Source organism: Panicum virgatum, chromosome 4K, assembly GCF_016808335.1.
Source record: "Panicum virgatum strain AP13 chromosome 4K, P.virgatum_v5, whole genome shotgun sequence".
In the NCBI taxonomy this organism is placed as follows: domain Eukaryota; kingdom Viridiplantae; phylum Streptophyta; class Magnoliopsida; order Poales; family Poaceae; genus Panicum; species Panicum virgatum.
In genome coordinates, this window is record NC_053139.1 from 39482986 (window position 1) to 39507258 (window position 24273).

General features: G+C 46.8%; 2 protein-coding genes and 1 pseudogene across 7 annotated transcripts; all 3 read right to left on the reverse strand.

Moving 5' to 3' along the window:
* Nucleotides 1–6361: 6361 nt before the first annotated feature.
* LOC120703956 (galactan beta-1,4-galactosyltransferase GALS1-like) lies at nt 6362–8864 on the reverse strand. Its single transcript, XM_039988174.1, has 2 exons — nt 7576–8864; nt 6362–7118 (listed from the first exon to the last, which is right to left on the reverse strand). The coding sequence occupies exons 1-2, from the start codon at nt 8757–8759 to the stop codon at nt 6773–6775; spliced, it is 1530 nt and encodes a 509-aa protein (XP_039844108.1). The 5' UTR covers nt 8760–8864; the 3' UTR covers nt 6362–6772.
* Nucleotides 8865–14034: 5170 nt separating this feature from the next.
* On the reverse strand, nt 14035–15830 carry LOC120702215 (annotated as a pseudogene).
* Nucleotides 15831–16730: 900 nt separating this feature from the next.
* Nucleotides 16731–21280, reverse strand: LOC120703957 (GDP-mannose transporter GONST3-like). 6 transcript variants are annotated; one of them, XM_039988177.1, is made up of 5 exons: nt 20494–21005; nt 19961–20149; nt 18872–18984; nt 18683–18773; nt 16731–18169 (listed from the first exon to the last, which is right to left on the reverse strand). In XM_039988177.1, the coding sequence occupies exon 5, from the start codon at nt 18167–18169 to the stop codon at nt 17072–17074; it is 1098 nt and encodes a 365-aa protein (XP_039844111.1). In that variant the 5' UTR covers nt 18683–18773; nt 18872–18984; nt 19961–20149; nt 20494–21005; the 3' UTR covers nt 16731–17071. The 6 variants fall into 6 exon arrangements, with proteins under 6 accessions (XP_039844111.1, XP_039844113.1, XP_039844114.1 ...); XM_039988179.1 differs by lacking the exon at nt 18683–18773; XM_039988180.1 differs by lacking the exons at nt 19961–20149; nt 20494–21005 and adding an exon at nt 19546–19717.
* Nucleotides 21281–24273: the final 2993 nt, after the last annotated feature.

Genomic DNA, 24273 nt, shown 5'->3' on the forward strand with positions numbered 1-24273 from the left:
TACATCCTCCCTTTGGATAGTGATATTCCAAACTGCCTCAACAAGAAACCTCCTTGCTGACCAAGTATCGCATCTGCAAATGTGTCTGAACTCGTCTGCTTTACCGGAGCTAGCTCTTGGGTTAAATCTAAGATTGATCTGTACAGATTTTTCTTTTATTATACGAGGACTATAATAACGTGTTATTGTGTGATGGTGTCAGTGTGTCGCCAACGGTACTACGGTAGCTAGCCCAGTTGGTCTAGTGGTGCGCTTGCCGGCCATGGCTCGAACCCTCACGGGGTAGATTTGTTGGCCAGAGGTAGCGCAGTTTATCTGCGCGTCGAAAAAAGTCCCCTCGTCCCCTTCACTTCTAAGCACAGGTCTAAAAGCCGGTTCAGTATGAGTGCAGTGGAGGTTTGAAAAGTTTTTAAACCTCCGTGAGAGATTGTCTTCTAACTTAATTAGAATAATGCTTTTGAGGAGGTCTCGCCGGCGGGTCGAGTTTTTTTATGGTGTCAGTGTGTCACCTGAGCCGTCTTTGATGAAACCGGAAGGGATGGCTACATGCGGCAGCGCCCTAGAAAGGAGAGAAAGGTACCAGGACTCCGAGGAGTAGAGTTGAAAACGGACGAAAATATTATTGTTCCGACCCGTTCCGTTTTCTACTTTTATCCGTCTATTTTTGTATTTGTGGGATTCCGTTTCCGTATTTACGGAAGTAGAAATGAGGTTTCTCCGTCTGTTTTCGAGAAATCCCATTTTTACATAGAATTGACCCGTATTTATTCTGTTTTTCATCCCGTTTTTAATCTACATAAGATATGTCTAAAAATTGATATGTTAAAAAACATATCAATCACTAAGTATGCATGTTAATATGTTAACACATGGCATACTAGTGAATATTGGACCAATAACGTCGTACGTGTATATTATTTTGTGACTTTGTTAATGTATACTCGAGAATATTTGATCGCGTTATTCTTTCCGGCTCAACATCCGTATTAGTTTGTTTCCGTACTTCCGCGTAACCTGATCCTATTTTCGTACCCGTATTTTCCGAATACGATCCTGTTTCCACAAAAAATATAAAAATGGAAGTAGAAATGAGATTTTTCTGTCTGTTTCCGTCCGTTTTCATCGCTAGCCAGGAGGCTGAAAGACACTGAAATGCAGAGACTGACACGCCAATAGGCCATCATCGCCCGAAAAAGGAGGAAACAAACATGCACGTGCAATGTTATCACTATGAGTTGGGTGGTGCCCTTGCATCGTTATGTTCAGTGAAAACGTTCATGAATCTCCAGGACTTCCTCGGAGTAGAATACCTTATCCTTGAGCCGGATCTAGAGAAAGCAACAATGGATTCCACGTGATCCTGTGCAGTGTGCATTATTGGCAATGCGATGACTTTCCCAATTCGTAGAGTCAGACTCTATTTAGTTCCTAAAAAATTTTCTATAGTACTTGTCGCATCAAATGTTCGACACATATATAGAACATTAAATACAATTGAAAGAAATAACTAATTACACAATCTAATTGATTAGCACGAGATGAATCTTTTAAACCTAATTAGTTTATAATTGAACATTATTTGTCAAGTAACAACAAAATATGCTACAGTACCAAAACTAACAACTTTTCACCAACTAAACATGGCCTCGTATGTTGCAATCCTTTGTTTTTTGCGAGAACGGCCTGCACCATGCAGCTTATATTGAAAACAAAGGCACATTACAAACCATTCTTACAGAAAGGACCCTGATAGAACGAGAAAATACAACTAGATCCCTACAGCTACTGTTTCTCTTCTTCCTCTGGCAAAGTCGCCCCCAGAGCTCCACCGTGCGTGAAGAGAGACAACCGAGCTTCAACCCGCCTATTGCCACCACCTTTGCAAATCGAAGAGCGGACACAGGGCCGTCCCGGAGAATTTTATGGCCCTGTGCAAAATCCTAGTTTAGGCCTAAACTTAAGTTCTAAAAATAAAACAATGACCATTCATACTATAAGTTTACAACAACATAAGATAGATCAAAAACTATATACCATTGCTCGAATGTGTCGATAATTTTACTTCAAAAGGAATCATATGCATGCATAATCTTCACTTGAAAAAGCAACATATTTTTAGTAACCAATATTTAGTAACCAAACAAAAAGCATGAGAGAAAAGAAAATTCATGAGATAGATGGTTTTTTTAGTACAGTACAACGCAGACGCTCACAACACGCACGCACACTCACTCCTATGGACACACGTACGCAAACCCTACCCTTATGAGCACCTTCGAAAGACTGGACCGGCAGATCTGGAGATTCCTGAAGTCACCATTGGCGTCTCGTTGTCGACGAAAACGTCGCTTACCACTTAACGCATAACGCCGGAAAATCCTGAAATAAATCCAGATAAGTGCGAGCACCCGTGCCAACTGATCTATGATCAGTTCGCGAGATAGATGGCTTTGACACTTGAATCTGCGAGACGGCAAGAGCCAACATTACATGGCCGAACAGAGTAGCATAGAATAAGGTTACAAGGGGCACAGGCTGGGCGTTGCCGCGTTGGTGTGATTGGCGCTGCCGTCCTCTTCTTGGTTGCCAGCACCCTACGTTTGAATTTGGGAGCAGATGGAGCTGAACAGCACTGGAAGAGCAGAGACGCAGGGCCGCAAAGGGAAGGTGCGTCGCTGGCGCCACAGCTTACGCGACGCGGGAGCCGATCAGCAGATTATGAAACGAAACGTTGAGCAACGAATCGCCAGACGAACGGCTGGCGCTTGAGGTAGTTTGGGGATGATTAAACTGGGTTAAGTAGTTCGGCTAATTTGCCGGCACGTGGGGGCCTGTGCAGCCGCACCGCCCGCACGTGCCTCGGGACGGGCCTGAGCGGACATCCAACCTTGGTAAGTTGCAGGAGATACTCGATAGGAGAGCACAGCTGTCGGCACCTCCGAATCGCCCCCAGAACCGCCGGCATCCACCAACCGAGAAGCCCAGCGCATCTCCCCAACTCCGGCGAAACCACGACGAGCAACAAATGCGAAGAAGAAGACGCAGAACGCCAAGCCCCCCCCCCCTTCCAGATCGAACCAAAGAACACAAGATTACCTGGTTCAACTTGGAGGACCAAAATCCACTCCGCCCTACCGCCGGCGGCGACAGGAGGCGGAAGGAACAATAGCCGCAGAAAGAGGAAGACCACGACCGGTCGCCAATGATGAACGGAATCGATGTCCTCATCCCCCCGGCAAACCCTAGCTACACCGCTGAAACACGACGGCAAGCAAAAGCAAACCCTAGTCAAGCACCTACCTAGATTATATACATCCGCACGACGATTCTGCTGCTCCCCTCCCTCACCACCGCGGGCGTGCCCGCCGGTGAAGAAGGGGAGCGGCGGAATCGCCGCCGGAACCGGCTTTCGCCCCGCAGACGCCCTTTCCGCCGCTCTCTACTGTAGATGGGGAAAAGAGAGGTGCGGTGACACACGGCTATTTCAGTACATTGCAATCCTTGTAGCAACACTGAAACCAAATTGTTCAGGCTGACACAGATTTACATTTTGATACTAGCAATGTATTAATTTTCTTCAAAGAAAAAAAGATACTAGCACTGTACTCCGTATTTACAAAGAGAATCTCCTATTTGGAAGGAAAATGGATTCAGTTACTCGACGAGGGGGCTAAAAAAGACGAAGAAGAAGAGAGAAAGGGAAATGATTTGAATTCAAATGTCTGTCAGTATAGCACCATGCCATGGCAGATCACTGACAATCAACTGAGCAGCAGCTCCGCGACCTGAAACCCCGCAAGCTGTGTCTGAAGTCATGAGCCGCTTGTGGCCCTCTTTGCAAGCGTAGTACTGTTCGTTTTCTGGAAGTTTCCCGTGCACCACAACTTGTGGTCCACAAGTCCAAAGAAGCTCCGGCCACGGGGGTCACAAGCGGCCTGTGCTGCGGCTGCGCGTACGGTCCTTGTCGCCCCTTTCCGCGAGCGGAGAAACAACGAAAAATCTTTTCCTCTGCTGTGCTGGGAGAACAACGAAAAAGCCTGGAACCGAATCCATTCCAGTACAATTAAATCTTTCTTGTACCCTCTGGGTTTTCGCTCTTTTTGTTAATACTACGGTTACCTCTCATGCTGGTTCCGTTTCAAAAAAAAATACAACTAAGGTTTTTTTTATGGCGAAATACAACTAAGGTTAAGTTTGCACAGTTATATATACTCCAGGAGCTCCAGAAGGCCACGAAAAATTTCACCTCTATATTTGGCACCATGCTGCAGAGTTGCAGAGCTACAGAAGGAGCGGAGGAGTACTTGATTCAAGGGTAAATTTGCTATGGAACACTCTTTAATGTTGATATTTGTTGACGGACACTACTAAATTATGTATTTACCAGTGGACACCTTTCAAATTTGCATATTCACTACAAAACACTATATGCATTATAATATTCATTTTCTAATTAAATAAATAGTAGAATAAAAAAAGACCAAACTACCTCTGAGATCTTATCCTATCCATCCGACCCCTCCCTCCCTCCCTCCCGTTCCATCTGTCCCCACCCACTGCCAGCCACCCCCGTGACCGCCGTTCCCCACCTACAACAGGTTGCCACGCCGCCAAGTAGGTTGAGCTGCGGCGGCTGCTGCTGCTGCACGTTGTGCGACACAGGGCCGGAGTCACGGGGGCGCTTCGCGCCGGACGACATTGCCATCTCGGCGATTGCTCGTCGGCGCTAGACGAGCAGCCCATCGGGTACGTCGGGATGCCGATGTAGCCCTGCATCGCTCCTGGACGACCACGCCAAGCGCGACACACATTCCGGGATGTCCGCGTGCGCTGGACGTCGCGAAGCGCGGAGGCACCGGGCGGCGGCGGCACCGCGCACTACGCCCGTTCCCCGGCCCGTGCGACGGGTTTGGGGGCCTCGGGAGGTGACACCGGATGGCAGCAGTAGTGCCTAACGCTCGAGTTCCTAGCATTCCGCGATGGCAGCCGCGCCGACCCGCTTCGCTTCGTGCGCCGGCTGCGCGTGGAAGCTCGGGTACCTGCTCTGCGGCCTGCCGGGCATCGGCAAGACCAGCCTCATCGTGGCCATCGCCAACCTCCTCGAGTTCGACATCTACGACCTCGAGCTCAACACAGTGGGCTCAACTGGCTACTGCTTAGCCTCTGCACGGTGGCGCCATCGATCATCGTCATGGTGTTCGTGTATATCCAGCAATTCAAGGGCTGGGACAGGGGGTTCGCTGCCGGTGCAGGCGTGGTTGGCCTCGCCGTCATCGTCTTTATTGTCGGTATGCCAAGGTACCGCCTCACCACTGTGCAGGGCGGCTTTGAGGGAGGAGGCGGCGGCGATGGGCGTCAAGGGCGGCGGCGGCGCTGCTGGGGTCGGGCGGGTGTGGGGAGCGACAGGTGGGGCCACATGGGTTGAACAGGTTAGCGTTATGAGCTAGGGGTAATTTAGTCATTTTAAAACTTTTCTCCATCCTTTCTTCTCAAAATGAATATTATAGCGACTGTGGTGTCCAGAAGCAAAGATGCACACTTAAATAGTGTCCAGCAGCAAAGGAAAGATTGAGTAGTGTCCAGTGGCAAAAGTCAATATTGTAGAGTGTCCATGAGCAAAATTACCCTTGATTCAAATTCCGCCTCGTCAACATAGCACTAATGTGCATAAGTCCAAAATGTAAAACCACAGCAGGATGCACTGGGCTGTTCTGCAACATAAAAAAATAAAACTTGGCGTGCCAGTTAACCTGGGGTTTGCCGAAGCCCAGTTAGGAGCATCCACTACTGCATCATCAAATGACACGACACAGTTCTAAAACAACTTTCAACCTTCCAACATAGTGAATTAAAACTGAATAACAAAGGGGGAGAAATTCAGCAAGTAGGAGCAGAAGCAAATCTGAGCGATTGACAGGACACAAACTAGTACTGATAATCCGCCCTTAATACGTCGATGTGACATTGAACCACTGTGATACAATGGTTGAGTTGATCTCAAGACCCTTAACATCCCAACAAATCTGGCAGGGAATGCCATGACAAGGAAGGCAGCCGCAGCTGGAGACAACTCCAGCATGCCACGGCCTCGGGCAAACGGGCCAGCCACGCCAACCTTCCCCAATCATATGTCACTACAATCCATGCCACCACGCCCTGACGCCCATCCTCCGGTCCCTACTTTTCTCTGCCTACGTAGCTAGCTGCAGGACTTTATGGCCCCAAGAATTTCAAAATCACCTTCTAGGTTTCTAAAGTTCATTACAGAATGTGGCAACAAAAAAAAAACAGCTGATCTCCAATGAAATGAGCAGTTCGAAATAATGTAGTTTCTACATTATTGTTGCATCACAGTTATGAATGATCAGAAGAGTTGCAAATTTCTCTTTCTGTTTTAGAAATGGTACACAGGCAAAGGTTAATTTCTCAATGACTTTTTTTCTCACATCGGGTCAGAACCTCGAGAAGAGAATACAATGTACTAACATATGATTGAGCAATGAAACAAAGGAATTTACACGGACGGCATATCTGTTTACAAGACCTCACCTTTGCCACAAACCAGAGTAACAGAGTCATTACTCGTACGCAATCTGCCATTTTCTTGAGGTTGCAGCTTCGATTTCGTTGCATCTCTGTCAGTTCAGATAGCCCCAAATCATAGGTTATCGTCTGCTTCATAACATCCGGAATACAGAGATGCCGCCACACCTCGTGAACGGCTGAAAGCAATACATCCTGTACATCAGCTCTTTCATCTCTGTGGTCACTGTCATAGTCGCACATCGCCAATGGTCTTCCTCTCGAATTCACGCACAGCATCAGCAACGCGCTTCATGCTGTCGTCATAGTACCAGGGCGTCTTCTCGGACCATGTCAGGCCACCCTTGGGTGGAATGGGCACAAACTCGCGGCAAACCTCACCGAGGACGTTGATGGAGTTGTGGTAGTGGTAGTATCGGATCAGGTGCTCTGTCTTGTGCGTGGTGTTGCCGATAACATTCTCCGACATGTGCACACCTGTGGCGTATGCGTTCTTGGCCTGGATTGCATACTTCCGGTCTCTCCTCACGCCGGTGATCGAGTTCCGGAAAACCAGCTTCTCAAATCCCCACTGGCTGCAGAAGTTTCCAGTAAGAAGAATCGTATTGTCAGAAATAACCATAGACAAATGTAATATAAGTGATGCAACTAATAAGACAGCAAGAAGGACAATGTAGGCTGCAGCAGTTAAAGATGCGGCTAGATTACTGAATTGGCGATTCAGAACTCTGAAATTTGACTAATTGACTTGTTTATTCTCTGGACGACAAGAAACATAAACTGGACAGGGAAAATGAAGCTGCATTGCACAAATCAGCCTCTGAATTGCTTCTATGAGGGTGGCATTGCAAGATTGCAGCAACTTTCAGAAACCATGTAGAAGGAAACTCACAACCAAACCAATTGGGCCCTTTTAGTCTATCCGAGTGATAAAAGAAGCTACATTGCAATTCCACATTCGAATTCGAAAAATTCCAGTTCAAATCATCATAACAGTATGCAAAATTTGGGGGAAAAGAAAGAGTCACCTACTTGGAATAGTCGGCATCCGGATTGTCGACGCACAACCTGCTCGACATCGGGTTCTGCTCGATGGTGAACTGCGTGTACGGCTCGAGCTCGGCGAGGACGTCGTCGAGCTTACGCCCGTCCGGCAGGAAGATGTACTCGTCGACGTCGAAGAAGAAGGTCCACTTGGCGGCGTGCCGGTACCGGTGCAGGCAGTCGTTGACGACGAGGAACTGGTTGTGGTACCAGCCGTCGTACTCGGCCTCCGCGCGCACGTCCTGCAGCGTGGCCCGGCCCGCGCGCACCCAGGGCTCGAGCGCGGCGCGCACGGCGGGGCCGGCCCCGCCGGCGTCGTGGAAGACGAAGTGGGAGCGGTCGCCGAAGAAGCGCGCGTGGTACGCCATCCACTCCCGCACCCGCGCCGCGCTGAGCTCGCCGTAGAGCGAGGAGCCGCAGTAGAGGTAGTCGTACCGGGGCGGCGTCGACGGCCGGAACGCGGCCTCGTCGTAGGCGCCGGGGGGCTCCTCGAGCGCGACGATCCGCTCGAGCGGGGAGCGGGAGGGCCCGCGGTGCGCGTAGAGGACGAGGCGGCCGCCGGCGTTGTCGGCGTTGGGCGCGTGCGGGAACGTGCAGTTGACGACGACGACCGTGTAGACGCGGCCGTAGCCCCAGTCCGGGAGCATGTGGTACGTCCTGGCGGCACGCATCGGCTCCGGCGGCGAGGAGGAGGAGGCGTTGTAGCGGGGCGGATTGTTGGGCTCCCACTCGCAGCGGAACCAGGGCTTGCCGTAGACGTGCGTGGGCTTGGACGCCAGCCCGACGACGGCGAAGGTGTAGGGCCCGCCGCGGTAGGCGCCAATCTGCACAAACAGCGCCGCCGCGCTGCCCACGGCGCGGAACTCCCGCACCTCGGGCCCCGGCGGCGGCGGCGGCGGCGAGGAGGGAGCGGTGGAGTTGGCGGCGGAGGAAGATTGGGACTTTTTGGCGTGGACGGCGAGCGCGCGAGGGGGAGCGCCGGCGGCCGGCTGCGCGCACGCGTCGGCGGGGAACGGGGCGGCGAGGAGGGAGCGGTAGGGCCGGAGCTGCCAGGCGGCGGTGAGGAGCGTGAGCGTGGTGAGCGCGGCGAGGAAGGGCTTGATGTCGAAGCAGGGCAGCGCGCCCGGCGAAATGCCGCCGCCTGCGCCCCCGCCGGCCGCGTCCTTCCGCATCGCCGCCGCGCCGCGCCTGGCTGGGAGCCGCGAGTGGGACCGAGTGGTGTAACCGGGGAGTGTGAGGACTGAGGAGGGAGGGTGGCAGCGGCGAGCGGCGCGGGGTTACGCGAGGTGGTTCCCCATTGGTGGGTGGCGGATTAATTAGGCAAATCGAGTTGCTATTTTTGATTTTTGTAAAAACATTAAAAATACTCCTCCAACAGTTTGGCAAAAGACTTGGCAATTTTTGCCAACTTGAGAAAAACCAACCTCTGACGCGTAAATATACGCGCGCGGTGCGCGATTGTCATCGTGGTTTCTAGTCAGGTGGGAGGGTGAAAAAAGAAATAAATAATAGAGAATGGTTCCTGATTTAAGTTTTCAAGAGGTGGAAGGGCATAAATATAATTTTATTTCTCTCTTAGCGTTTCTGATGTAAGTTAGATCTGGATTTGGCAAGTGAATTATGCCAAACTGTTAGAGATAAACTCTTTTTTTACTTGACATATCTTTTTAGAAGTTGGCAAAACACAAGATATGCCAAATAAAATATGGCAAATTCTTAGATATGCTCTTAGCCGCGGTTTTTGACTTGGCCATGTTTAGTTGACGTCTTGAATTTTTTTTAAAAAGACGAATATATGCATGTATGGAGTACTAAATCAAATTTATTTGTGAAATTTTTTCACAGATGAGTGTAATTTTTCGAAACGAATCTAATGAGCCAAATTCCATCATCATTGGTTACAATGATGCTACAGTAATTGCTCCTAATCATCCTCTAATCATGCAGTAAAAGATCTTATTAGTTACAACACATGCTAGAGTACCATAATTGTAAAAGTTATTATGAAATTAGACTTCATTTAATATCTCTAATCAGTGGTCATATAAGCAAAATATTTTCATGACCGAACAAGCCCTTCTCTCTCTCTCGCTCGCCCGCCGAAGATGCAATGCGGGCCCAGCCGAGGCCAAGGCGCGGCGCGCCGTCTCGGGGCGGCCGCCGCCGTGGCGTGCCCCGGAGTTGGTCCGGCCGGTCGCGGAATGCCTTGTCGCTCGTCTCGTCAGTTAACCAATGGAAAAGCTACTCCTACTCGTACTCCCTGTTTGGTTTTCTACACTAGGAAATAATAGAAAATTTTGATTGTTAATTATAGTATCAAACAAAGTCAATTTACAAAACCAACTTCAAAACCCTTGCACTAGGAATCCTGAAAAATCTAATAAGGTTTTTGACCGCGTAATTAGAGAATAGTTACTGTAGCATCACTGTAGCCAATCATCAACTAATTATCATCATTATATTCGTCGCGAAAAATTATACTTATTTCTGAAAAGATTTTATAAATAAATTTCATTTAGTACTCCATACATACATACGAGATTTCTTTCTTGGTTTGTGTGTACTAAGGATTCAGTAGTGCGAACTAAACAAGGCCTAGAGTGTCTGGGCAAAGTAAACCCAAGAACACGTCGGCGGAGATCGAGCGGTCGGTCAGATTTGGGGAGGCGAGGCGAGGCCGCGGCCACGCCCACGCGTGTTCACACACCGACGACGCACGGTGGGGACGACGGACGGGTACACCGCGCGCGCGCGCGCTAGCTTTTCTTTCCCTTTCCGGCATCGCCGACATCAATTCGCATGCACGCCAAATAGGAAAAAGTTAAAAAGAAATTTGCAAGCTGCCGAACATGATCAAGCTCGGGATGAGCTGAGTGAGCATCCACAAATGGTGCTTGCAGCTTTGCCCAAGTCAAGCCCAAGTAGTGCCCCGTGTTTAAGCAGGCAGCCCGTGGATCTGTGATCTACCCCGTCTATCTTGCCTATTTTCCTGCGCTGACGAAGCAGACACCCCATCTGCTCCGGGACGCAGCACGAGCCGTCGCGTCGCCGCATTGCGTTCCATTTTGGCACCATCGAAGCCTTGTGATAATCGCAGCGCAGGCGCTACCGTCAATGTACCTGTCCTAATCCGAAAATCAGTGAGGTCCGTTCGGCAGGGATCCTCGTGAAACTATCCGTGGCAAGTGACTTCTGATTACATTGTTGAAAGTGAGTCTCCGTGGATAAACTCTACGGAGAAAATGAGTTGGGACGAGAGTGTAGTACGGAGTTGGCATTTTCGCTTTTTCGGCTCGTGACATCTTCAAGTTGCCACCTAAACCAGGTCAGTTGGTAAAATTATCTGCGGTGGAACTTCCCACCTAGATCTGAGTTATCGACTCGTGACGTGTGCTTCTATTTTTTTCTATATTTATTTAAGGATATGAGCGGTGGTACAAGGCGACCTGCCCTTTGATGACGAGCCACCTATCATGACTTCATTAATCTCGAGATATATTGGCTCGGTCTCTTGGATATGCGTGTAGCAGAGGGTTCCTTGTGTTTACTCATAGAGTTGATTGCGCGCTATACATGCGTATATCTAAGGGCAACCACAATATTGGGGAAAAGTAGTCCATAGTGAATTAAATAATCTGTATCAAGTGACTGATACATTGTGAGGGTAGTCAATAGGAAAGAAATAGCAAAAGCCAACTATAGTGCTATGGCCTGGCCGGATGACAATAAAAAATGTTACTTTTACTGTACATTTGACACCGTGATCTCCCACGAAGGGATAGAGAGGTTGGACCGAAATTTTTTTTATTTCACTGTGAGACCCACTGCTATGGACTGGATGACCGGATACATTGTGGCTTGTAACTTAACTATTGCCACCTGCTATGGGACCCGCCTCTATGGACTACTTCTGCCTGATACACTATGGTTGCTCTAATCGTCTGCTCCTGTACTGTATTTTACCAAAGAAAACACATCTTAAAGTTCATTTCAAATAATCACTCATTTGAAATCTCTTTATAAAAATTAGTACGGTCGGGCTTGGCTGCTTCGCTTAAAATCACTATCTGAACTCGTCAAATTTGCGCTCACTCAGAGCTACATTGTATTCATGAACGAAACATTGAGTTAAAATAACGGCTTTAAAACCGGAAGAGTACATCACGGTACCGAGTACTCGATCTGCTCTCGCAGAGGGCAGAGCGCAGGACAGCCGTGGGAAACTTTTGCTCCTGGAGCTAGTTAGACCTTCTTGCTCCTGGAGTTGGGGGCCAGGACACTCCAAAGTACCTAATGACCTAAAGCAGCAGCTGCTGGTGGTACTGACATGTTCTCGTTTATGATCATACTATCAATTAACGGCCATTAACCACAACGTTACACAGTACTCGATGTGATGCTACTTGAGCCAAACCTAGGACGAAGCCACATCATTTTCCGGAGAAGTGTACCTTTGTACCTTTTTGTGAAACAAAAAGTATCACTGACTTTATCAACAGCAACAAATCAAGGCATTTTGGGGGAGTTTTGCACTTCCAGTATTTTTCAAGAGAAATGTCATTCAGTGATCCACTACTGCAGAGTACGGGCAGGCTTTTTAGTGCCGCTTAACACCGAATCAACTCACTTTAACAGCACAGCGAACGCGTTCGTAGACAGCAAGAGGATTAATAACAGGTTAGGTGATGAGCTCGTGTCAATGGCCACGGACAAGATGCAGGGAGGGATGGGTTCGATGGACATGGACAGGATATACAGCTCCTCCGAATCTCCTCTAAGCGGTGGCGGATCTAGAAATGGATTAAGAAGAGGCTAATTTTTTTCCATCTCTCTTTCTCCCCTTCTTTCTCCTTCCTCCTCAAAAATGGAGGGGGGGACCCACCGCTAGCTCCGCTCGTGCCTCTAAGCAATACGGATCTTGATACGAGGTTGCTGCTAGGATAAGGATAGGACGCCAACAATCGACTACTTCCGCTGCACCACATGCATATACTTTTCCACATCCCTTACTGGTATATGTTTTAGTTGACCATAGTAAATCTATCTATTATATTAATAAGAATGTGTTAGACCACCATGTTTGTCAAGAGAGTCTAGAAATTTCCATATTAATCTAAAAAGAGAAGGATTTGCACAATTGAATATTATAAAAAACCTAAAGTCTAAAGTAATGAGAAGAGTCCATACCAAATTCAATTAAGATGCAACCGTGTAAATTAATCTAGAGTCCATATCCAACTAAAAATATTACATGGTTGAGTCTAGAGTCTGTATTGCATTAGAATCTGGCTTAGCTACCGCATGCTTAAAATATTCCATATTCTATAATGTGTATATATGTATGTACTCCCTCCGTCCTGAAATGTATGACATTAGAGAGTTTAAAATTTGCACCAAAATGTAAGGCATGCTAAGATCCTTTGGCCAATCTCCCCCCCCCCCAAATAATTCCGGTGGGCTAGAAAGTAATAAAAGGAATGGAAATCACTTAATTTTGGTGCGGCAACCAATAGCCAGCCCATAATCTTGCAATTAATTAACCAAATAGAGAACTAATGAGGGGAGTACATGTGTCTTTTTCCCATCTCTTTATTTTGTTGGCAAAAAAGCTAAAAATAATCCAGCCAAATGTAGGCAACAAAGTTAATAAACCTGCAAAAATTCAATTTCGAATTCACCTTGGATATTGAGATTTAAAAGACACAATCGATACTCTCAGCACATGATGAATGGTGACAGATTGACCGCTTGTTTATTTCGTTTCTCAACATCTAGGAATAATTTGAAACTGTTCTTTTGTGCAGATATACTTGACTTTATGTCACTACATACATGATGTGTGGAAAATTTTTGAAGCATTGAAACACGGCAAATTCACTAATAGCCAATGGGGGCACCCGTACCACTGGATATGAAATCTGCACTACGATGGAACAAATAATGGCCAGATGATGATCAGACAACATCAATACAGACAATATGCTCATTTAAGTGATATTATCAGAATGGAGCTTTCACATAAAAAGTTATGTTGCCAAACTCAAATAGACAATTACCAAATGGCTAGATGACAACATAATAAAGAATTCAGGACATAAGAGCATCTCTAGCAGTCCCCCAATAATTTTTTCACAATAACTGATATTGAGAGATTTCCCAATAGAAATTTTAGGATTATTGGGGGACTTGCTTTTGCAGTCTCCCAATAACCTTCTCCCAATCCAACTACCTTATTGGAAGAGTCACAACTCCCCCTTTATTTAGGGAGAGTTGAGGTGAATTATTGGGTTGTCCCAATAACTATTGGAAAAAGAGAAATATTTTGGGAGACTACTGGAGCATTATTTTCTTATCTACTCTCCCAATATGGTAGTTGGACTGGAAATTGGGGATTGGGGGACTGCTGAAGATACTCTAAGAGTAGGAACTCAAAAGCGCGACACCAACTAAAGTTCAACTTGTGTTTCTCAGTGTCAAGGGCATGTCATAATTTCCACTTCTCCACAATGTTCAGTTGCTAAAGAAATCATATGCCATGAACTACTGCATAGTGTATATTCTCACAGAATGCTACAAACATATGCACATAGTAAATACACAAATAACCAATATGCTAGACAGGTGATAATAGGCATACCATTACTAATTTGGTCACCTTCTTTTGAGAGAGGATTGTACATAATGTTTAATCTTGGCAAGTGTCTTTGGAATATGACTGCTAGGGACTGAATTAGAAACCTCATCAACTGTTTTCCCGACAATAGTTTTGAAATCCTCTTTGCTCATGTTTCCCTGCCTCCATGATGGCTTAAGAACTTCCTTAACAAAATCTGCAATAGCAATCTTAAAAAGCTTCATTGATCTGGAATCCTTAACCTTCTTATTTTTGTCCATTGTTTGGTCATCGTCAATATCACCAGGGGTATCTGAGTTCCAGTCTTTAGCACCCAAGAATTCAGGACTTGCATCGGTATCTGCTGCCACCTCTCCAAGTCCTCAACTTCTGACTCGGCAACAACCCCCAGGCCATGCATATTTTCACTATCCACTTCTATGGTCATAAGTTTTGACACATCACGGCTATCAGCAGCACTCCGGTTTTTATCTTTACCAAGAATCCAGGATCTACTTTATTGATTGAACTGCTTGACGGTTCAATACTGTCAAGCAATGGATCATATGGAGCAGCAGAAGAAAACTCCTGGCGTAATAGCTTTTGTTTATAGTTTGGACACAACTTCTGCAGAACTTTCATGGGCATGTGTTCTAGATCCAGGAAATGATTGACCAAAAGGAGACAGGACATTCATGTGTTCTGCTTTTGTGGAGATAGAACCAACTGCATTTGGGCTTACAACAGGACCAATATTTAGACTTGGATTTGTTTGTTCAAAGGTAGATGCAAATGGGTTGTAGTGGGGTTTGATAGATGATTTTGGTAAACCCAACATCAGATAAAGGACCAAGATCGATACTTCCTGGTAGTGTTGATGGAAATCTCTGGAAAGAAGGATAAACCAAGTTAGTTCCTGAATCCAGATTCCCAGGCGGCTGATGAGATGGGTAAGATAGACCTACACCACCAGAATACTCTGACCATCTGTTTGGAGGTACTGGAGCATTTTCAACAGGAATGGCAGAAGGCTGCTGGTGGGAGCGTATGATGATGGAAATCCAATGGTCTAGGATGAGACAGCTCTGGTGGAGGGTAGCTTCTCATCTGCATAAACTCATTTGCTGGTGTAATAACACTGCTGGAACTGCGTTTGTACTGAGGATGGAATGTGTTCAGGAGGGCACAAATTCTGAGGATGAGGATGATCACGTGCCATGGAGTTTTTGGTAGTTTGTACTGAGGCAAACGGAGCACTTGCAGTAGATTGGCCCACAGGAATTAGATCACCAGACGATGAAGACACATTTAAGTCTGATTGAGACTCCGATGGGCAGCATGGTCTTCGCATCTTATGAGGATCAGATGCATTTGCAGAAGCAGACACTGGCTGTGAAGGTTCAGAAGTTAAATTGTCACCATGAAAATGCTGTCCAAGGGCACCATCAGCTGCAGCATTATTTCCCACTTTGCCAATTAAATCATTTGAAGAACTATTCGATTTCTCTATCAACACCAGGCCCTCTTGCTGAGCAATTCTATCTCCTGAATCGTTACTTTCTCCAGCAGGGTGTACCCACTTAGCATATGGTGGCCTGCTTTGATTTCCAGGTGAGGAACTGAAAGAAATTTAATATTGTTAGACTTCCAAAACAGCAATTTATAAATATCAAATGTCATAAAAAAATCTAAAGAAACAGAAATGCAACTACGCAGATGAATCGATGCATCTATTGAAGGTTCATGGGAAGGTACAAGGCCCCATGATGCTGGAATCTGGGCCACGACGAATGGATCTGACGGTCAGGACTTCCCTTCAGCCCTAGGGAAGGAATAAAGGGCAAGCAAAATTTTTTTTCTGTTTTTTCTCTTTTTGTAAAATGGAAATAATGTTTTATTCATTTCTTCTTCGTTATTATCAGATAAAAGAATATTAAATCTGAATTTCCCCTGATGCGATACAACAAAGAACTGCCAGATACTTTTGTGTTTAAAAAGAACTCACCAGATGCCAAGAGGTCATTCCTGCAAATGAGAAAATTATAAAAAGATACAGAGAGGTTTTTCAATAACCAGAAATTATCAACACCATAAACAAAGATAAACAGCCTGAATATTCCTTGCCGGGGAGATATTTCCTCTGTACGATTGTACCTTAACATGTCATTATACTCGGATTTTGCACAACAATTCACTACAACAATAAAGTATAAACCCTAGTACTTTTGACTCCATTTAAGATTGGGAACAACCAACAGCACCTGAAAAACCAAACCAGTAGTTGATTTAGTTATTGCTCGTGCAATGCTTGCGCCGGCGACCAAGCAAAGCTACTTGAACAGCATCGCTTTCAGGCTTTCAGCAAGCAAAGTTTACTTGAAAAGCATCTGCTTCAGACTTACAGGATCATACTTTACAGTATGCACTGGGCACATGAAAGCTTTTCTTTCAGCATAAGAGGGAGACTGATGGTTCCATCACCATTACAGAACAAATCGGCAAACTTCAGCAGAGAAAACAGACCATACCGTCACCAACAAAATGTATGAGATAGATGCTTTCATATACGACGTGTTCAATGCGGATAGGTATATTTGACAAGTCCTAGGTACCCTACCATAACAATCTTAACATCTTGTGTTACAAATGAAACGGCAATACAGTAACAAAGAATTGCATGATGATAGTTCGATCCCCTCCATAGCTTCTAATATCTAAAACATTTCGAGATTTTGCAGCGCCTAGTCCAGGACTACCATCCATCCATATGTTTGTTTCCAAGTATTAACTGGTACCCAAGTGTTCAGGTGAGGCTGTTGCAAAGGAGGTACCGCATCAATGGTGAACTTATCTTCAGGTTTATGAAGAGCTTTACTTTTGAGTTGAGTTGGTATCTTGCCCTCCCTGCATCTGCAGCAATTTCTGCTGCTCCTCATCATTCTCTTCCTTCGGTTCAACCTTTGGTGCTTTCGGTTTTGTGGTGGATTGCTGGTAGAGTACTCCACCTGACATGCATATCAGGAGCCCAATGGTACCCACAAAGGAGGCATGCTTGTCCCAGATAAGCAGATTAATCACCACGGTCAGGAGTTTGTTCACTATGCCAAGTACTGTGAACCCAGTAGCAGAGATAGCCCGTCTGCAGGAGAACCCGAAGAAGGATATCGACAGCCCAAATAGGCATGAGAGAGCAACAGGGAGGACCACGTCAAATGAAAGCCAATTTGACACTTTGGAGCTGTCAACCTTCATCTGATCAAACTCTCCCATTATAAGGAGCTCAAGGGGGAACAGCATCAAAGCCTCAAGGTTGTTGTATAGCACAAGGCCCCATGTGTTCAGCCCAATGGTCATGACAACATGCTTGATGTACACAAAATCAATGGACATGCTCGCTAGGTAGGCTACCGCCCAGGTGTAAGCGGTCACAGTGAACTGGTTGTCGGTGAAAACATAGATTACACTTCCGCCAAGTATAGTGGAAAGTGAAAGCCATGTCTTCAGTGATGGCCATGGCTGATGAAGATACAGCGTCTCTCCGATGGCAACAAATATCGGCACGGCAGAGCGGAACACGATGAAAGTGTCCACATTGGCATGCAGCAGGAGTTCACTGTTTGTGAAGATGGAAATATAGAACATCACAGCAGCAGGTAAGAACTTCCACATAGTCCTCAAATTGAGGCCATCATGCTCAATGAGCTTTAGCTGTCCACAGAGGAGAACTCCAGCAACACTAGTGAAGTACTGCAGAGCTGTCAGGGCTCCAGGATACGGAAATTTCATGACTGCCCATTTGTTGATGATGGAAAGCAGAGATGCTGATAGACAATATCCAGCAGCAACACCATAGACTGAGGCTTGCTGCAGAAGAGTGTTCAATGTGTTACTCAAGGCTCCAGTTTTCTGTATAGTACCTGAACCCTCTGGTGAAGCATCTTCTTTTGAAAGGTCTGAGAGATTAGACATCTGCAACATGCAAACTGAAATTAATAGAGTTTCAAAGAAATACATGAGCCCAAAGTCAAGGAGCAGCCACTACAGAATGAACCAACTATGACAAACATGCAAGTTTCCAGACCATATCACCAGTTCGTATCATATTACGCGACATGTTATTGATCATTACAAGTACAAATCCCAGTTCACTAGTTATAACACGCTGAATTCTTCAACTGCATTTGAGTTCTGATGCTACAAGGGACATTGCTTGTGTATGTAGGAGTCAACTCCTAGATCACAAAGCAGCAAACATTGAAAATGGGGAATGAACATCAGCATTTGAAACCATCAAATTAGGATAATGATATACTAGCGGTACTGGGCTACTGGCCAGTGATCTCTCTCACATATTCTATTGCATTAGGATATGCAATTGTATCATACGACAGAGAAATCACTATATCTTGGTTTCACGCCATTAAAAAACAAGACTGAAGAGAGAGGGCCAGAAATTACTGTCCTCTAAATAGGTCTGCCCACCTTTAAAATCAGCTTCACCCTTATAATTCAACTGTTTGCAAACCCAGAAAGTTCTTGAAACCTTGTCATTCTCATAGTGCAATGGTGATGCCTATATTTTGACAACTGATGGATAATGATTTGATCTTAAAAAAAATTATGGAGTTCTGACAATATACTAATGTAGCAATGGACAACCCAGAACAATACCTAAAATCTGTGCACCTATACAAAGCCTTCACATTTTCATAACTCCATAAATTCGGCCCTACACCCAGACCAGCACCTTCCAATCAAGTTTCATACAGCAACAATCGAGAGCACTGTGCACAAATATGTTCATGTTTAGCTTGTGCGATAAAGAGCTCATAACATCACATATCAAAATCAAACCACATTTTCATGCACTGGGATTGGTATGAAAGGACTTTTAAGGATCAACTTCCAACACATATATTGCCAAATAAAAAAAAGCTAACGCACATCAAGAAGGTTAGCTGCAAATGCTAATTTTCTGAACAAAAGAAACAGTGTTTATCAAATGATGCTGATAAATACTGAATATTGAGAAACTTCACAGAAAGAAAGTAACCCTCCTTAACGTGTTAGGCTATCCTATTTTTCTTCTGTGGCAAACATGTTACCCAATTCATACTGTGTGAGACAAAACCAGCAAGCGAGGTAAAGACACAAGAAGGTCAAACAAAAACCAAAACAAGATGAAGCAGACATCAAAAGGCAAAAGCAAAAGGCAGATAATAAGTAAACAAAATCGAAGGCAAAAGATGAGGCAGCAATATCGGAAACACTTCACAACAGCATCAAAACACAACCAAAGTATGGCAGCTAAAGAACTAAATAATCCAAGAAAGGTCAACAAATACCTTGTAACGTCCAACCCGGGAATTCGCCATGGCTTATAAGCAAAATTCAACACCAAATGATCTAGGTATGAAGCATGTATCTTTTTAAGGTAGTTGAGGCTGCCCCCGAGGTGGCAAGAGAAGAGGGAAGACTAGTATGCAACAAACACCTAGCAGCTAGCACAATCAAATAAGCTCGTGGGGGGGGGGGGGGGCATAGTGCATTTGTCCATGACAGCCATGGAAGTCAAACAAGCTTGGGGCACGTCGCAAGCACGTTAGGTACTTGGTATAGCATGACAGGGACATGGTAGAAATATCAAGGGTGCATATTGCACAACCTAAGCACTTGGTCCAATTCAAGGAGGACAACTTAGACGAGGTCCTGATAATGTGATGTGCTAGTTTTGTGATAAGAAAACAAGTACAAGCATACCTCAGGAAGCTTTCCTCGCAGCTGTGGGAGTTGGACAGATCCCTCTCAACTACCACAACGTGACAAGTCCAGTATCTCGCTAATCAACAAGTGGCTTGAAGCAGTCACACGAAGGGCTCGCTAAACTTGCCGCTGGAGCTTCATGAGCCGGAGCTACCAACCGATCAGTCACATGAAGCGTTTCTGATTCTGCTTAAAAAACATGAAAAATAATGGGATTAGTTAGTCGCCGGCGCATGCTTCGTATGCTGGCGTAACAAGTAATTGCATGAACTAAACGGTGCCATCGACAGAAGAAAATAAAAACATCAATTGTTAGGTGAGAGCATCCCGTCAGGGCCAACGACGTTCCATTCCGCACAGTGGCAGTTTCGTGCGCAGATAGAACACCGCCGGGCATTATTGATCGGCACCCCCATCTACCCATCTAACACCCTCGGAGGCGTCGCAAGAAACCACCCAAGTGGCGCCCTGGAGCAGAAACAAGGGCCAAAACCCCCCGGAAATTAAAAGCAGATGAAAGGAACTCTCACCTTTCAGACGCTTCCTGTGGTGTGAGGGGACGCCACGCGTGGGGCGCGGCGATTTATCGCTCCCCGCCTCCGCCTCGCCCGGAATTGTTTTCTGCCGCGCGGCGGTCGCAGGAGGTGGGAGAACGCCGGATCTGGACGCCTTCGAGAGTCAACCTCGCGGCGTCCCGCGGGAGGGTAGGATTCGGATTGGAGCGGAATCCCCCGCAGCGCGCGATGGGCTGCGATCCTCTAGGTGGGCGGCGCTACGTCGTTGTGGTTGGTTCGGGTCGCGAGATTCTGGTTTCGCGTTGTGCCATTCGGCGAGGTGGAATGGAAGGTCGTGTGGGGAGGGAGCGAGGACGGGTGCGTGCGAGCGACGGAGCGAGACTCGAGAGACGGAGAGAGAGAATGGAAAGGCGATTAGGCGGATGAGGATGATGAATGAATTTAGAAATGCGACACTTGATGCTGCTTCTGACCCGCGAGCCGCGGGGAGGAGATCTCGAGGCGTCGTCTTCCGCCTCGGCGGGCTCGCCCTCCTCCTCGCGGGTCGCGGTCGCGGTCGCGGGTGGCGGCGACCGGCCGTTTCTTCCGTCCGTCCCCCCCCCCCCCCCCCCCCCCCCCCCCCCCCCCGCCGACTGCCGCGTCTTCCTCCTCCTGTTTTCCTCGCCGCTTGGCAGGTCGCGGCCCATCTAGATAGTGGGCTGGGAATTCTATAGCCCAGATCGCAACGCTTGGCGCCGCTGCCGCCGCAGGGCGGCGGGTGGGAGACCGCCGGACCGGCGCCGACGCGCGCAGGCTGCCGCGGTAGTCGCCTGCTGCTGATCCGCCGGGCCCGGCCCCCCGCTCACGCTCTCGGCAGATGTCTTCCTCCTTTCGAGCTTGCAGTAATACAGTATCGGGACCTGTTCTTACCGCGGTTATTAGTGATTAGTGAATCGATCAGCTCTGTGAGAACCGCCCAATTTGATACTATTTTAAACGAACCGCCGGTCATTATTATCCAGATGAGAGTTAACACGTGCTTGCCAGAGTGCGTGCCACGTGTTATCCCACATCTAGAGACACGAATAACCGACACGTCATTCATCCAAAATAATATTAAATCCGGTAGTCCCGGTATGTACTCCAACATACGCCCAGGATTCAGCATATGCACATACCGTTTACAATCGAATACATTACCAAATAAACCACAAAGAGCAGTTTTATACAAACCAGAGTTCACAGCTTAATATTACAAGTTCACATAGGTGGGTCTCAAACTTCACTTACAAGCCTTGGGCTCACGAAAGTCATATTAAACAGAAATATAAAGTTTATTGCATTTACAAACTCTCCCGAAACTCGATTACGATAAAGACTTACTAAAGTAATGACGTATTGCTCAAGGACATCATTACAATCACCACGACCTACTCATCCCCCGCATTCGGATCAGCGGGGTAGAAGTGGCCGAACACCACTTCGGGTTCACCTGCAACTAGGTTTAGAAAGCACCCTGAGTACAAAAGGTACTCCGCAAGACTTACGCGATTAAATAAGCAAGGATCATGCATTGGCTCAAGTAAAAGCTTTAGGGTTAAGTAATTATTGTAAAGCATTAGCTCTCTATACCTTCACCTATCAGAATTGATTAATGTTGCCCAAACCCCTAAACAATTTTAGTACATTAAGAGCATACAAACTAATGAGGCACAGAGGTGCCATCAACCATTTCCAACATAACCGAAACTTTCTACGAAGAGTTCAACGGACAAAGAGCTTGCTCATAACCGAGAGCGCGGCAATTCAAATTGATTATAACCTTGCAAGGGTGTACTACTTTACCCACACGACGCAAGGACCATGCGACTCACCCAACCCGCTAAAGTTGGATAAGAGGGTACTCGCATCAACCGTTCCCAACATGGCTCAATCATTGAAATCTTCACACCTAGCTTACGCGTAGAGACTTAGTTTCCACCGGGGACATCTCTAAACTTTCCTACTCACAGGTCCACCCGGGGACACCTCTAAGCCTCTCTGCATAGCCCTTGGCCACGTATCTAGGACTGTACATCAATGATCAAGTCAAGGAAGGTAATTGGCTTATCCGTTCCATTATATTGGATATGTGGTAGCACGGAAAGGTGCTCAAAGCCGACGTCATCCACGAACGGTCCTTAAACGATCCAAGCGGACTATGCCCATATGACTCCATTCACTAGGCCCTAACATTCCGCTCGAATCTCGATACTGCACTCTACTAACTCCAGATGCTCAAGTGCGATCAAGGATACTCAGGTAGGTGTGATACTCCAAACCATTCCTATCTAATGAGCAAAAGAAGTATTCTAAGCAGGGCTAAGCATCTAGTCAAGTTAAGTGATTAACTATCTAACTAGTGCCAAGGATATGGATAACAAATCAAGGAAAGGTAATGCATGGAAGCAGGTACAAGAATGCAATACATACATAATATATATTACCCAACATTACCCGGTGATATAACTAAACTAAATCAGATTAAATAGGTGCAAGGAATATGCTTAGCTGCTTGCCTGGGTTAACTTCAGACTCGACCACGAACGGGACTCCGGGTTCGGGCTCCACGGACTCGGCGGGTTCCACGGGTTCGTTCTCCGACGGTCCGGTCACTAAAATGCATGAATGCGATGCAAGAATTAAGAAATGATCTTAACAACATGCATAAATCATGAAACAATTTGAGCATGCAGAGAACAAAGCAAAGAACTCATGAAAATTGGTTTTGCAGCAAAAGAATTTTCCTAGAATTAACCATAAATAAAACCGTTTTCAGCTACTCTAAGCAAAATAAAACAGAAAAGGAATGCGAACTAAACTAGACAAATCCAAGAAAATTATCTTTGAAACTAGGCAGCAATACAAGGCTAACAAAATTGGTTTTGCCATTTTATCACTTTCCAGCAAAAAGTTCTATACTAAACCACCTTTTGGACAGCAAGCACAAAATCGAAATGAAACCCTAACAAACAGCAAGGAATCATGTGAACAAGTAGCACCACTGAAAACTACACCTCACAAGGAGTCTAACAAAATTTGGTTTGACATTTTTCAAGTAGTATACAAATAACTAAGCAATAAACTCACTTTTGCAAGATAAATCTATAGATAAATCTACAACAAAGTAATATGCAAAACAATATTTTTCCTAAGTAGATCTCAGCTAGAGGAATCTAACAAAACAAGTCTCATAATTTTTGGAGCTACACATGATTTTCTACAAATTTTGGAAGATTGCAGAAATATGGAACCTAAGAAACCCTAGCTAAAACGCTAGGTCTACCCGAGGTAGCCACCCCGGCCACCGACAGGTGGGCCCAGGGGGCCGGGCTGCACCACCAGGCCGGGTCAAGGCCAAGGGCTGCCTTGACCCCGCGCCTGGGCGCGCCCACGCGCGCGCGCGCACGCGCAGCGGTGCCGGCGGACGGCGGCGCGGCGGAGCGAGGCCGGAGCGGGCCAGGGGCGGCGCGCACGGGGATAAGGAGGAGGCGGCAAGCCTCACCGGCGGTGGCGCAGGCGAGGAGCGGCGGCGAGGGGGCAGTGCGACGGGCAGGGGCGGCGGCGGGCGGAGAAGAGCGGCGGCGGCCCTGCAGGGAGGCGGATGGGGCAGGGTTAGGGGTGGAATCGAGCGAGAAGAGGTAGAAGAAGCTCCCACCCCGAGGAATTGAGCCACGGCTCACCGGAGGCGACGAATCACGGTGGCCGGCGGAGCTCGGGCGGGCGGCGTCAAAGGGGATTCGGGCTAGGGTTTGCGGGGAGAAGAGAAGGATGAGG